Here is a 14822-nt window from a genome sequence, read left to right as displayed (position 1 = left end):
GTCCCTTTTCCTTTTTATCCTTTACCTAGAAAGATTGCCCCATATTATTCATGATTATGTTATACAAAACCAATGAAAGCCTTTATTATTTGGTAGGTCTAATGCTCATCAGGTCTCCCATCTCTTCATTGTTGACGACCTTATCTTAGTGGCAAAAGCTTATATCTAAAAAGATAATGAGATAAATAAGATTATGCAGCTCTTTTCTCATGTCTTAAGTCAAACTATTAATTTACAAAAATCCTTTATCTTTTTTCTAAAGGGGTTAATGATACCTTCGCTAATACCCTTAATAACTAGCTTAACATTCAATCCACAGTTGATTCCAAGACCTACTTGGGTTTTATGGTGCTTAAAAAAAAGAAGCTTACCATCACTTCTCTCATCTGGTTGACAAAGTAAGGAAAAGGCTTTCATGCTGGAAAAGTCACTCTCTTTATATGGCAAGTAGAATAACCCTTTCCCAATCTTTCTTAATGAACCTACCTGTATATTCCATGCAAGCCTCTGTCATTCCAACTGCTATATGTGTTGGCATTGGAAGACTTTGTAGAGACTTTATCTGGGGAGTAATAAGGAGTCCTGGAAAGCCCACCTTGTCTTCTGGGAAACAATTTGTATGCCTAAGGAGTCTGGAGGTCTTGGTTTTTTATCTATTAGAGTTCTTAATGAAGCCTATATATTGAAGATGGTTTGGGCTATGATTTATCAGCTGAGTACCCTTTAGGTTAGGATCCTTTAGGCTAAGTATAGTTGTGGATAAAGGATTATTCCAATATGAAGCATTCTCTTAAGGCTTCACAGATCTAGCATATATTGCAAATGCTTAGCACCATATCCATTCTAATTTGGCTTGAAGTCTAAATGATGGAACCAATATTAGATTATGGATTGATAGTTGGATTCTAGAAAGCCCCCTTTGCAGGATTGGGTTTTGGATGCCATTTTTTCGTTGATGGTGTTGAGATACTTTAAACTCCCTTATTCCCCCTTATATTTACTATTGAATTGCCTCTGTTCCCCCTCCATCCCTGGTATGGAAGATGTACCTTTGTGGAAAAGACTCTAAGGATGGTAACTTCTCTATTAGGGAGGCTTACTCTTTCTTATCCAATGGCGAGTCCCCAACAAATATTTAGTCTAAATATAGATCCAATTTGGTTTCAAATTGGCATCGCTCGCAATGTATCCGTGTTTTCTTTTGGAGACTCATTCATGTTAAACTCTTTACAAATTCCTCAAGGAAGCACAAGAAAATGTCAGATTCTAATACCTACCCTATATATGGGAATTATGCAAAAGACTCCATGCATACTCTTAGAGATTGTGAAGAGGTGAGGGAGTTCTGGTCCATTTTCATTGACCAAAATCACTAAGTCAAATTCTTCAGCCGTGGGCTTTATGCTTGGTTGGATTTAAACCTAAGGAGGAACAACATGGAAGCCCTTGTGGGTACTTGGAGTTCTTTCTCTGGTATTTTAATCCACCATCTATGGAATGATAGGAACCAAATTGTTTTCCAAGGCATCTCCAGCTTAGACTTTGGTTCAATGCACTAGGTTCTTTCCCAAGCCTAGTTTATTCACAAAGAGTATTCAAAAGGGACATCTTCTAACTACAATGATGGTTATCATCATGTGGTTGTTTCTTGGAAGCTCCCAAAATTTTCAGCTTATAAAATCAATGTGGATGGTTCCTACAAGGCTACTTCGGGCATTGCTGCTTGTAGTGGCTTTATTAGAGACGATAATGGCGATGTCACAACCTGGTTCCATAAGAAACTCCTTCCTTGTAATGCCCCGTTGGTTGAGTTACGGGGTCTTAAATTTGGTATTCACTTGGCTAAAGACATGAACCTACACTCTGTCTGTGTTGAGTCAGATTCCCTTGTTGTAGTCAATTTGGTTAAAGGTGATTTAGTTACGCCTCCTTATCTTAAGAGTATCATCCAAAGCATCAAGTTTGACTTGAGAAAGATGGGTTAGTCATCAAATGTTCATCACGTTCTTTGTGAAGTCAACAAAAGTGTGGACATGGAAGCTAACCTTGGTCATCAAAGAAGATACTCTTTAGTTGTTTTCAATTTTCTTCCCCCTGTCCTTGCTATTGTAGTCGTAGCCTTAGTGAGCTATAGTTTCTATTTTGTTTTCCCTGGTTAGCTAAAAAAAAAAGCTAGAGCTAAACCATGGAAAGTTTACATTGGATGATTGTTCTCGTAAGAATAACATAATCATATAGTAATTTTAATATTGTTACACCATTTGAAAATAATCAAGGTAGTTATCTTATGAACATCTTTCTTACATGTCATATGACTATAATCAATACATGTCATATATTTTTTTCATCCACAAGATTCAAACCTAAAAAATTATTGTGAAAGATCGAGTTCAATATCATTTAAATCAATGAATTATTGATTTTTCTCGTTCTAAATTTCAAATGTTTTTAAATATCCAAACAAAATTAGATTAGTAATGTCATTTCATTTTCTTGGCAATTTTTTGTTATTTTCTACTAATTCAAACATAACTTAAAAATTTAAATTTGAACAAGTGATATTTAAATAAAAAATAAAACCATGACATAAAGATGTGATTTTTTTTTTAAAGGAAAGATGTAAAGGTGATTACACTTAACTTTGACTAGATTGTTTTTTACATTCTTACTATTGCGTTCTTCACCTCTGATTACATTCTGAAAAGTCTATTTGAACTCCAATTATATTCTCAAAAGTCTATTATGAAATCTGAATTTACTACCATTTATTTCTTGATAATCCCAAATAGGCTTTCCAGAATATAATTGGGTGTACCCATACTTTGTAGGTAGAGGGTGAATCAGAACACAAAGGCGGGAAAAAATAGTAAAGCCGGAATCACATGGCGGGAACAACCCCAACTTTATTTTATTTTTAAAAAAAAGTTAATATTAGTTTAATTTAACTTCAAACGCAAACGTTGATTTAAAACAAGCACGAGGCGCAAACGAACCCACCAAACGAGTATTGGAATCACTCTCTTTCTGCAAAACGAAAATGGCGCAGAAGAAGAAAGCTAGGGTTTCCGACGACGAGGAAATGGAAGTGCAACATGATCAAACCAGCCTTTACCAGGTACCCTAAAAAATTCATGCTTTTTCTTTCGCTTTCCTTTGATAATGGATTATTTCACTATTCAAATTCAATTCGCGTGTTGTTACTGTGATATATTATGACTTTGTTTGACGGTGGTTGAGTGGTTGTAGGTTCTTGGCGTGGAGAGAACGGCGTCTCAGCAGGAAATAAAGAAGGCGTACTACAAGTTGGCGTTGCGGCTTCACCCCGATAAGAACCCTGGTGATGATGAGGTCATTCTTCTAGCCGAATATGCCATCATTTTTTATATTGACAAATGTTAATTGCTAGTTTTTTTTTTTTTTTAATAGGAGGGATCGAATCCGCAACCTTTCCCTCCTTCTTAACCACCCAACCAACCTTTTATATCTCCTGAATATGCCATCATGGTCTTTTCACTAGAATATATTTTAGGTGTTGACACTTGTAATTGATTAGTTTCTTGTGTTGTTGCAGGAAGCTAAGGAGAAATTCCAGCAACTGCAAAAAGTGATATCGATTCTCGGGGATGAAGAGAAGCGAGCTCTCTATGATCAGACTGGTTGTGTTGATGATGCTGTGAGTGCCACTTTTTTTTTTCTTCATGTGTTGTTGCTGATGATTAGGCTTTGATTGGATAAATTTCTCAATTAGTATTTAACTATTTATAGGAAAAGAAAATAACAAGATAAAATTGACTCTTTTTTTCTTCCATAAGTTAAAATTGGAAAAATTAGATGAGAGAACTTCTACAAAAAACAGCTGAATTTGACTTTAACTTCTGGGAAAAGCTGAATTCATTTACCTTTTTATTTCTTCTCCTTGAGTGTTTGTAGAGAAGTTTTTTTTTCCAAATAAGACTCTAATTCTATTGTGTGATTTATGTAGTTGACCTTATTTAGTAAGACAAGGCTATTGCTCTTGCTGGCGAATCAATGAAAACATGATAAATTGAATTCATATTTGGAAATGTCTAGATACCAAGTATATCCTTACAAAAATGGTTCTTTCACACCCAATTAGGGTGCATACACCTTGAAGGGAGGGGAGAAATATGAAAGAAAGAGAGACAAAGTGATATATGCAATTAGGAAACAAAATTGAGATTGAGACGGATGCAAGGTGAGTGTAAAAATTATATTAAAGAATTAGAGTTGAGATTCTTATGTTCTATAACTGTTATTAGAGGAAAGTATCCTCTTATAATATTCTTGGGTCTTACTAATGAATTTTTCAAAGATGCTAGGTTTTCTCTACTGAATGCTTATAATTACTTAAAAAATGTTAAATGCTGTAAGGGTAGCATTCAGGATACTTTAGCCACATGTCCTTGACATCTACAACAACTCTTCATTTTTTTTTTAAAATCAGGACCTTGCTGGAGATGTTGTTCAGAATCTTCAAGAGTTCTTTAGAACAATGTACAAGAAGGTATTTGTTTTAATATATGATATATGGTATTCTGTTTTCTAATCCATTGTGGTATATTTGTGTTCATTTATGTGGTGCTTAAAATGTGCTACAGGTGACTGAAGCTGATATTGAGGAGTTTGAAGCAAACTATCGGGGATCTGACTCAGAGAAAAATGATTTGATTGATTTGTACAAGAAGTGCAAGGGTAACATGAATAGGTAAGAAAGCATTGTGAATTTGAGATGCGCATGAGCCGTATTTGAAAAGGTTGAGCTTGATATCAGGAGTTATCTCCCTTTGCAGGCTTTTTTGTTCAATGCTTTGTTCAGATCCTAAACTTGATTCACACCGATTCAAGGATATTCTCGATGAGGCTATAGCTTCAGGTAAAGATATTAACTACATTTTGTTAACCAAGGTTTTAGCCAGACATTTGCTCTAGATTTTAAGTTTCTCTGCAGGAAAAGTTGTATGTTGAGTTTCGATTGTTAGATTGGGAATGCAAGTTAATAAGAGAATTGGTGATCATGCACTTACTTTACTTTTAAGCTTTAGTGCTGTGAATCAGCATGCTAAGATGAGCAGTCATGACAGAGTCCATTACATTCTTGGGTTGTTTAACTTTTTCGTTGATGATTATTTATTTTCTCTTCTCCATATTCTGTAGGAGAACTAAAGGCAAAAAAAGCCTACCAGAAATGGGCTAAGGAAGTATCTGAAATCAAACCGCCCACAAATCCTTTGAGGAGGAGGGAAAAGTAAGTTGATAAAGCAGGGTTTGCATTATTTATGCTGTAGTTTAAGAATGATCCATTGTTTTCTACAGGTCAAATAAGCAGTCAGAGACAGATCTATGTGCAATCATAGCACAACGCCGAAATGAGAGAAAAGGGCAGTTTGATTTAATGTTCTCATCTCTAGTTTCAAAATATGGTGGTGGTGATACGCCAGAACCCTCTGAAGAGGAGTTTGAAGCTACACGGAGAAAGCTGGAGACTGGTAGATCCTCTAAAAACTCGAAGCAATCAAAGCGAAAGTAAAAATATACAATTATGTGTCTAGTTAATTTGTTTCTGTGACATGGTGTTTGCTCCTGTTTTTTAGTTATCAAATGTTGATGTATTTAGCAGAACTACTTGGGTGTTTTCAATTTGTAAGTCGATGTGACTGGTTATTACTGAGATGGAGCCATTTTATTTCTTTGCTGTGACGGCAAGTGATTGGTATCCTTTTACCAAATTTTTTTATATGGATGTTTGTTGTTTATTTAGCACCAATGCTGATATGCTTACAGTTAAGTTTCCGCTGGCTTTAAATGAGTAAAATTGATTTTAAATCATTGTATGTGATTATAATTAATTTCAATCACAAATTTTACACTGAAACGTGTCATGGTGTGTGAAATTGACAATGCCAGTAAACCAAACGGACACTAGATTTAAATGTAAGATTTGTGACATTTTCTATATCTTGAAAACGCCTAGCAATTTTTTGGCTTGAAAAGTGAAAACAACCGCTGGCAACTGGCTTAGGGCATTAACAAATTTCATTAAAGGGGGGAATAGCTTCATTATGCAGGCCTAAAGTGAGATGGCCGGTCTGAAGTTGGGGTGATCGATGATCCCATATTATGCTATATGGAGTATAGGAATTCTTTTTGTAGCAAATCTTGTGTTAGGACTGTGTAAGATTTGGTTTTTTGAAATTTACTTAAGTATGGATACAATTTGTTTATTTTAGAGAACACTTTAGAAGAACCTTCTTTGCATTCATTTACTTCCTCATGTCACTTTTTTGTTTTCCTCACGTTCACATCAATGGCCTATTTTTCTTTAGAAGATCTGCAAGAATGATAATTTTACTATTCAAACTGGTAACTAATCACGATCATAGCCATGTGATGTAACAGTTCAACTGCATGAACACAACATAAACTAGTTTTTATGTACTTACAGAAACCCTTTATACAGTCATTCACAAACTGGAGGATAAAGTTATATCATACCTGGCAGAGTCTTGTTTGAAAATAAAACCCGTACAGGCCTTTGCCTTGTATCATATGATTCATATCTGTATCCACATTTATATATAACTACAATTTTGTTTAGCAAAATAACTGTTCTTTATAGCCTTCGGCTGTGAAGCACAAACTGTTTAAAACGGGAATCGTTCGTCAACCATATGTCGTAGTTATCATGTCTTTGTCATTGTCATTGTCTACGCCTAGTTCATAGCACACTATTGTTTTCATATCACCTATACTCATTATGTTGACGATCAAATCAAAAGTTTAAGAGGTTTTTGAATGGAATTTTGGATTTCATGGTCAGTTGTAAATAGCAAAGACAAGGGAATGATTACTGCCGACACTACATGGTTGCTTTTGCGGGGACAATGGTTATTGTAATATTCGGAGCACCACATGAGAGAACAGCGGTTGGTGTCCAGATAAAATACTTCTATTCCTTCCGAACTAAAATATATGCAAAAAAATTCAATGTGCTGTTCTATATACTTGCAACTTTTTTTTTCTCTTGAAGTAGAGTATTAATTAAAGGACGATTATTTTTCACACAAGTGCTGCTCTATTCTCGAATCAAACTTCTGTTTTATACTTATAAGGTTTAAGCTATTAACCACATCCACTTGTGTTGCACCTTGTGGATAGTAACATTATTAACTTTTTACTGTCTCCGACAACTAAAGCATGGGGATAAAGGATTTCATGGGAGTGAAAGCATTTAGCTTGGAAAGGAAAAAAAGGCAATAATTGGAAACAGAGGAGGATGACCCCTTAATTTGTTCTCTTAATTTTTTCTTGATTTCTGAAAAGATATAACTTGGATGCACTTTTTTTTTTTGAGAGAATACTCAACATGCAATTAAGAAATTGTATCTATTTTTTTTTTTAAGTTCTACCTTAAAAAACCGTACGCAGGTGAGGGTCAACGACATTACTTGTTCTTGTGTCAGCTCCAAATTTTAGGATCTCTAGGATTTAATTAATTTGGGTAACTTATAACTATGTTAATCTTGCGGCTTTCTTTCCCTTTGATCTTATTATTATTGACTTTCTTGTGATAAACTGTTGTAAAACCTACATGGCAATATCGTGTGGCAGATAATCTACGGTCTACTATAATAATGACATTGCACCTCGTTCTTTTACGGGTTGGTTAAACAGACTAATTAGGTTTTGATTTGACATCATGATCACCAAATTAACAGTTGAAATTTTACTTGTTAGTTGTTAAGCTCATGCTTAGAAATGATTACTACATTTCTTAGGGTTAAATAAACCCGATTACCACCTAATTTGTACAAATATGTACATAATTGCAACAAGTAGTTGCTGACCTATCATTTTATCATAAATTAACATGTTTATCACTCACCATTAACACTTAATTTAAAACTAATCATATCATTACATCAAACATTAAATAATAGAAAAATTCTTGACCTCTAAGAATGCTGGAGGTGTTAAATTAAACCACAATTATGCCTCTGGACCAGCCGGGGTGGTTGGCCAGCACAAACCCACGCAACTTTTATTTATTTATTTAATTTTTTACTTTTTGTAGTGTATATTTATACACCTATTGGCTCAAGACTGAATTTTGATGATTTTGTTTATTAAGGTACACGGTGTGTGACATCACAACTGCGAGCTGGGAACATTCCTTGTTTTGAATGATCTCCTATGAATCTGAAAACGCAAGCAAGACTTTTCCTTTTTCTTTAGTTTTTCATACCATATTTTTCCCCTTTAAGTTCTGTCCTCCACGCCCTTTCTCCCAACCCCATTTTCTTTTTGAGCCATTGGGTGGGGTGGGGTTGTAGCCATGATACACTCACCACTACAACAATAATATCAACACATAAAAGTGTTTTTCAATTAAGGTTACTCTAATCGACAAGAATAGCACTAATATTCTACAAAAACATGTATGTAAATGGTATTGTCAATGTGACAATTTTGTTAGTGATAACATATAATTATTGGTCTGAATACTTCTTTTAGAGAGTCATAGGATTTGTTTTTAATTAAAACATAAAAAAGTATTTATAAATGTGACACCATGCCATTGGTATATAGCCTTTACTTGACCTTGTTGTCCACCCCCACTCTCTCTCCAAACTTTCTTTTGGGTAAGTTAAGTCATCAACCTTTCAATTTTCTTGGTGGTGATATATTCTACTTTACTTGAGTCTACCCTTTCTTGTCTCTCTGTCTCTCTCTCCAATTCAGTCTTCAGACGAGGTAGTTTAGTGTCATAATTGTGGAATGTAGCTTTACTCATCTTTCATGTGAAGACGCTTCATATGGTTGCTGCAACCCATTGAATAGTCCCCAAAATTCATTCTCTTAGGATACATTTGCTATACCCAATTAATGCCCTTCAGCCTACAGCGTGTGTCTTCAATTACAGCATTTGGATGAAAAAAAGGGTAGAGAGGGTTGGTAGTAGAATTCAAACTCACACATACTTTGCCATAAAGTATCTATTTTTTCTCTTTCTTTTACACTTCTGAGTTTGTAGTAGCAAATCAGGATCTGCTGCTTCAGTGCTTCTTCACCTTTTGTCTTCTAGCCTCTGGAATTTTCCATGGAGACAGAGAACGGTGACACCAGGTCCAAAAAGATGGAAGAGTATGAAGTCATAGAGCAAATTGGAAGAGGAGCTTTTGGCTCTGCCTTCCTCGTTCTTCACAAGTCCGAGAAAAAGAGGTGAGTCAATGGCACCTTTAACTATTTCCCTTAACCGATAGAAGATCCATTTGTTTTTCCAGTGAGAAAATGGACAACCCCATGAGGAAAAAATAATTTTTTTTCTTCTGGATTATTGTGTTCAATTGTTGGAGTTGAGGCCTGAAACCTTTCATGGTAGTTACTAGTTAGCTTTTCAGGTTCAATTATTTTCCTGGTGAACTGTAGAACATGGATGGTTGGATATTGTTTTTTTTTTTTTTTTTTTTCTGTTAAATGATGGACAATCCGAGAGAGAAAGTTTGAAAATTTGTGATTTTTTTTCCCTTTCTATTTTGAGATGGTGGTGTTTAATTGTTGGAGTTGAAAATCCAGATAATTGAGTAGAGTTAGCTTGTCAACTTCGATTGTTACTCATTCTCATAATTTCATATCCTCGGTAGGTATGTGCTGAAAAAGATTAGGTTGGCCAAACAGACAGAGAAGTTCAAACGTACAGCACACCAAGAGGTTGGTGTAACAAATCCTTCGACCTGAGGAATCCTAAGTGTCAATCATGCAAATATTTATTTATCTTTTGTTTTAATATATATATATATATATATATATATATATATATATATATATATATATATATATATATATATATTTTTTTTTTTTTTTTTTTTTTTGCATGGCATGAATCAGCCCAACTTAACTATTTGTTTGTGCTTTTCAATATCTTTATATTTCTCTTTCATGATGATCTAGGAATATGCCATTGTTGGCTATGCTTCTTTTGTACTACAAATAAACCTGTCATCTGGATATCTAGTTGAATAATGTAATTGAATCTCCACTGCAGAAACAAAGACAATGACTTTAGTAAATTTGCATTGAATTAATTTCATTGATGAAATCTGGTAGGTGATATGCTGCTCATTACTGTTGTCTCAAGTGTTGATCAAACTTCCAGAGAAGAGGATATTTGTTTTGTCAATGTTATTATGCTCACTAAATGCTATAAACACCATAAGACATGTCATTTTCATTTTTGAGCCAAGTGCCATCTTAATATTGGTTTTCTGTAGATATGAGTGTGTATTCATAATATATTTGCCTTTAAAAAAAAAAAACAGTATTCTTAATAATGATTTCATGGACTTCAGTCCTAAGAGGTTGTGTGAAGCTGATTTCAAATGATTATTTTCTGTCTACCCACATGAAAGTGACTCAGTTCCTCTTTCCATTACAGATGAACCTGATTGCAAAACTGAATAACCCATATATTGTGGACTACAAAGATGCTTGGGTGGAGAAGGTACAGACATTTTTTTCTTCTTAATTTTAAATTTCAGTCATTCATTTATATAGAGATGAAAAAATAAGTTTGAATTTTATTAGACATATCAGCTTATTCTGATGTTTAGCACACTTCATAGGCATGTTTCTGATATTTTATATTTTGTAGGAGGACCACATATGCATTATAACCGGCTATTGTGAAGGAGGTGACATGTAAGTAAAGCAATATCTGTTAGTAACACTGGTTCTTTCTTGCATAAATTAAGGATCTGAGCTTATTGTTTTTCAATTAATGTCGGGAGAAAAGGAAATATTTATTAAATATATACATTCAAATTGTTAAACCAAAAGTGTAAGCTATTAAATAAGTATAAAAGAATGATTCTCATAACTCCTTACACATTATTTTATGTGAAGACCTACTGGACTTGTAATGTGGACATTATAAAAATTGCTATCTTGGATTGAAACTACCCAAAACTTTATGCTGAATTTTTTCTATGGGATAATCAAGCTATTATATTGATTTTTAATTATAAGATGGATGACAAGTATTGAATTTTAGTCTACACAATCTAATTCTGATGTATAACAGATCCTTGGCCTAAAAGATTAAGGTGTCAGAAAAGGGTCAAGAACCTTTTTTTAAACTCTGGCATAAACATGCTTTGTAAGTAATACATATTATGGAGATCTGGAAGGGGTCCTTGTTGATTGGTGTTGAATTTTTGCAATATCCGTAGTATCCTTTCCATATAGAAGTTTAATATATCTATTTGTATGTTCTTTGCATGACATTCATATTCTTCATTGCAGTTTAATTTTGAGATGAAATACACTTAGACTGTAATTGGGATTCTGCGGGTCTTGTATTTTATATAAGATAGTCTACATGCATGCATTTATAGCTAAATAGGATATGATAAAAAAAATGCTATATAGGATGAAATACAAACAGTGACATGAAGTCCTAATCATGGAATCCTGCATTCTTTGTGGAGCAGGGCAGAGAACATAAAGAAAGCCCGAGGGTCATTTTTTCCTGAGGAGGTAACTAATATGGTTAATCTGCTCTTCCTCGTAATTCCTCGTATGAGTATTCCTTACCCACTCTGAATCACCAATTCCTCCTGCAGAAGGTCTGCAAATGGCTGACTCAGTTGTTGATAGCTGTGGACTACTTGCATTCCAATCGTGTGATCCACAGAGATCTTAAGGTATTGCATATTCGCTTTTATTGTTTAAGAAATCCTTTGTGATGTTTACATTAATGCAACTTCATGTATTTCAGTGTTCCAACATATTCCTCACCAAAGACAACAACATTCGGCTTGGTATGTAGTATTTATTCCTTGAAAGCTCAAACTTAGGCTTTCATAAACTATGTTATCTGAAGAAATATATTTATTGCATGAACCTTACAGGTGACTTTGGTCTTGCAAAGCGACTTAATGCAGAAGACCTTGCTTCCTCGGTATGGATACATGCGTGCTATGTTAGCTTTTATCTAATGCCTCCTTCTAGTAAGTTACCTGTATTTTTGTCCCATGGTAATGGACTGTCATGCCCAGTAATTGACGCTTCTCAGCTTAAATAATTAAATGGATCTCATTATCTTAAGGAATTAATCTTTAACTCTTGGCTGAGACATACCCTGGTTCAGCCCAAAAAAATAAATTTCTGCCTATATATTTATATTTTTTGCTTTGAACTTCTTATTGCTAAAGTTAATGATACTTAAATAAATTCACACAGTGATATGTTGTTTTTTATTTGCATACTTCTTATATCTTGTCTAGGTTGTTGGAACTCCAAATTACATGTGTCCTGAGCTCCTCGCTGATATACCTTATGGGTATAAATCTGATATGTGGTCTCTTGGTAAGGTTCATGGATACCTTATTCTAATTGACAAAGCTATATGGTATCAAACCTTGTTTAAGAATGAAATCTCTTTGTATGTAAAGGTTGCTGCATGTTTGAGATTGCTGCACATCAACCAGCTTTTCGTGCTCCAGTAAGAACTTTAACCATCTGCAGGAATTTAGTTTTATAAATGGAAACATAATATCTATTCTTCAATATATATTTAAACCAGCAAAATAATTTAACACGAGTGAATGACTAAAACAGGACATGGCTGGACTTATCAATAAAATAAACAGATCCTCCATTTCTCCACTGCCAATTGTTTATTCTTCCACACTGTAAGTAACTTCCTCAAACCAATTGCAGTCACTCTATTGTCATGATATATTTTTAACCTGTGTTTTTGGTGATTCAAGTATTTTTCCTCAAAGTGAATACAACTATATTGAAGTCAAGCAAAATTCCCCTGTAAATTTTGCACTTGCAATCGTATATTTTCCCCTTCTTTCATCTTATGTTTTATATTGCGTATAATGATAAAACTGAAAGATGGCAAATGTGTGACAGGAAACAACTTATCAAGAGCATGCTTAGGAAAAACCCAGAACATAGGCCAACCGTGAGTTCAACTGAACCTGTCTTTTGTGATTAATTTGGATGGAATGGTGGATTCTAACAATGCTTCTCTTCATTGACAGGCAGCTGAATTGTTAAGGCATCCGCTTTTACAACCTTATGTTCTACGCTGTCATAATGCATCATCTAATGTTCTTCCTGTATATCCCCTAGTTAATCCAAAGGATAAAGCAAGAAGACCTAATAAATCTAGTGGTGGCAAGGACCATAAGGACAAAGAAGCAGGTTTAGTAAATTGTTTGGAACGGATTCATCCAATTGAGGGAAATGCAGATATACAGATAAGCAATCTTCCTAATGATGTGGTAACAATTTCAACCAGTGCAGAAGACAATCTTGAGACCAGGATGGCTAATCTTACCAGCTACATAGTTGAATCTTCTACTAGTATTAGTGGCTCAAAAGATGGGTCAACAACATCTGAATCAACTATTTGCAGTGTGTGCAAGGAGGACTTTAAAAGTAGACCTGCAAGGGAAATGACTAACAATGAGATCTCTTCAAAGAGTACACAAGATTCTCTGCATGAAGAACAAAGATTTGCTGCTAAACATTTTCATAAATTAGAAGACGACGACATAAATGCGGTGACTGCAGAAGTTGAAGATGCTTCTTGCAATGGAGGTTTGGATAATGCTGAAGCACAGAGGGAAGATTCAAACCTTGAGGACTCTGGTAAATCAACAATGTCCAGTGAAGGCAGTAGCAGCACTGATAAAGATAAGTCCATCAATGAGGAAAGGTCATCACTTATTGTACATCCTATTAGGGTTGAAAATGACACTGAATCTGGAAACCGCTTGAAGAAAAGTGAAAACCCTGATGTATATACAGAGGTCCCTCATATGAACTGCTTAATGTCTGTTAGTAATGATGCACTTCCAGTTAAGGATGATGACATAGCAAACGGACACATTCTTTGCTCCACGCATAAAGATGATAATGTAGTGGAGGTTGATCAGGCACCGAGTGGCATTTCATTGAGTGTAATAACTGAAGTAGATGGTGATGAAACAATCAAGACTCCGTTGGATAGTCCCTGCCAGCAAAGAGCTGATGCTCTGGAATCTCTGCTCGAATTATGTGCTCAGCTACTCAAGCAAGATAAACTCGAAGAGCTTGCTGGGGTGCTAAGACCATTTGGGAAAGAAGCTGTCTCATCAAGAGAAACAGCAATATGGCTAGCAAAAAGCCTCATATCTTCCCAAAAGTTTAATCCTGAAACCTAAGGTCTGGTCATAAATCTATACATTGTTGTAAGAAATGTGCATTTCAAATGTCACATGAGTTTGTTCCTTTCGAGATTTGTTGCTTGGTTGAAGATTGGAGACTGGAAGATAGCATGCCACATGTTCTTTCTTGGTGTGTTAAATGGTTATAGTAAATGAATTAAATTATTCTTGTTAGGTTGGATAGTCATTTGTGCTTGTTTTCCAGCAGTGTATGGGTCATTGATTGTGTAAATTTTTTTGCTTCCCCTTTTACGAACTAAAAAATAACCATGCACTTGGAGCTCGATGTTTTATATATTTGGTTTATTTGTTAGATGGCATTCATGACCATATTAACGTCGATTTCTGCTCAACACTTGCAGTTATCTGGTATCATGCTGCAATCATTCCCTATTCTTTGAATAATTTGGACAACGAAATTTTCACGACCATATAAAAAAATTGAGGAAAAATGCTAGCAATCTACTAACTATGGCAACTAAAAACAGATTATTGATGGCAACTACTAACTATGGAGTAGCATGTACTAAAACTACTAATTATCTGGTAACCAAATACAAACAGATTTTACATTATGATTGT

At 34.7% G+C, this 14822-nt stretch overlaps 2 protein-coding genes across 3 annotated transcripts; both read left to right on the top strand.

Annotated features, from left to right (window-relative positions):
* Positions 1–2867: 2867 nt before the first annotated feature.
* Positions 2868–5785, top strand: LOC114400466 (chaperone protein dnaJ 6-like). Its single transcript, XM_028362923.1, has 8 exons — positions 2868–3115; positions 3247–3348; positions 3572–3673; positions 4466–4525; positions 4620–4726; positions 4812–4894; positions 5176–5266; positions 5335–5785. Exons 1-8 carry the CDS (start codon positions 3038–3040, stop codon positions 5546–5548), a joined length of 837 nt encoding a protein of 278 aa, XP_028218724.1. The 5' UTR covers positions 2868–3037; the 3' UTR covers positions 5549–5785.
* A 2528-nt stretch (positions 5786–8313) lies between these two features.
* Positions 8314–14560, top strand: LOC114400462 (serine/threonine-protein kinase Nek6-like). 2 transcript variants are annotated; one of them, XM_028362919.1, is made up of 14 exons: positions 8314–8969; positions 9064–9240; positions 9663–9729; positions 10454–10519; positions 10670–10716; positions 11508–11553; positions 11640–11720; positions 11795–11837; positions 11928–11977; positions 12303–12384; positions 12471–12520; positions 12637–12710; positions 12940–12991; positions 13071–14560. In XM_028362919.1, the coding sequence occupies exons 2-14, from the start codon at positions 9119–9121 to the stop codon at positions 14235–14237; spliced, it is 1947 nt and encodes a 648-aa protein (XP_028218720.1). In that variant the 5' UTR covers positions 8314–8969; positions 9064–9118; the 3' UTR covers positions 14238–14560. The 2 variants fall into 2 exon arrangements, with proteins under 2 accessions (XP_028218720.1, XP_028218719.1); XM_028362918.1 differs by having other exon boundaries at positions 8315–9240.
* The last annotated feature ends 262 nt before the right edge of the window (positions 14561–14822 follow it).

The sequence above is a fragment of the Glycine soja genome, chromosome 19, assembly GCF_004193775.1.
Source record: "Glycine soja cultivar W05 chromosome 19, ASM419377v2, whole genome shotgun sequence".
Classification (NCBI taxonomy): domain Eukaryota; kingdom Viridiplantae; phylum Streptophyta; class Magnoliopsida; order Fabales; family Fabaceae; genus Glycine; species Glycine soja.
This window is presented reverse-complemented; position numbering and strand designations above follow the sequence as displayed.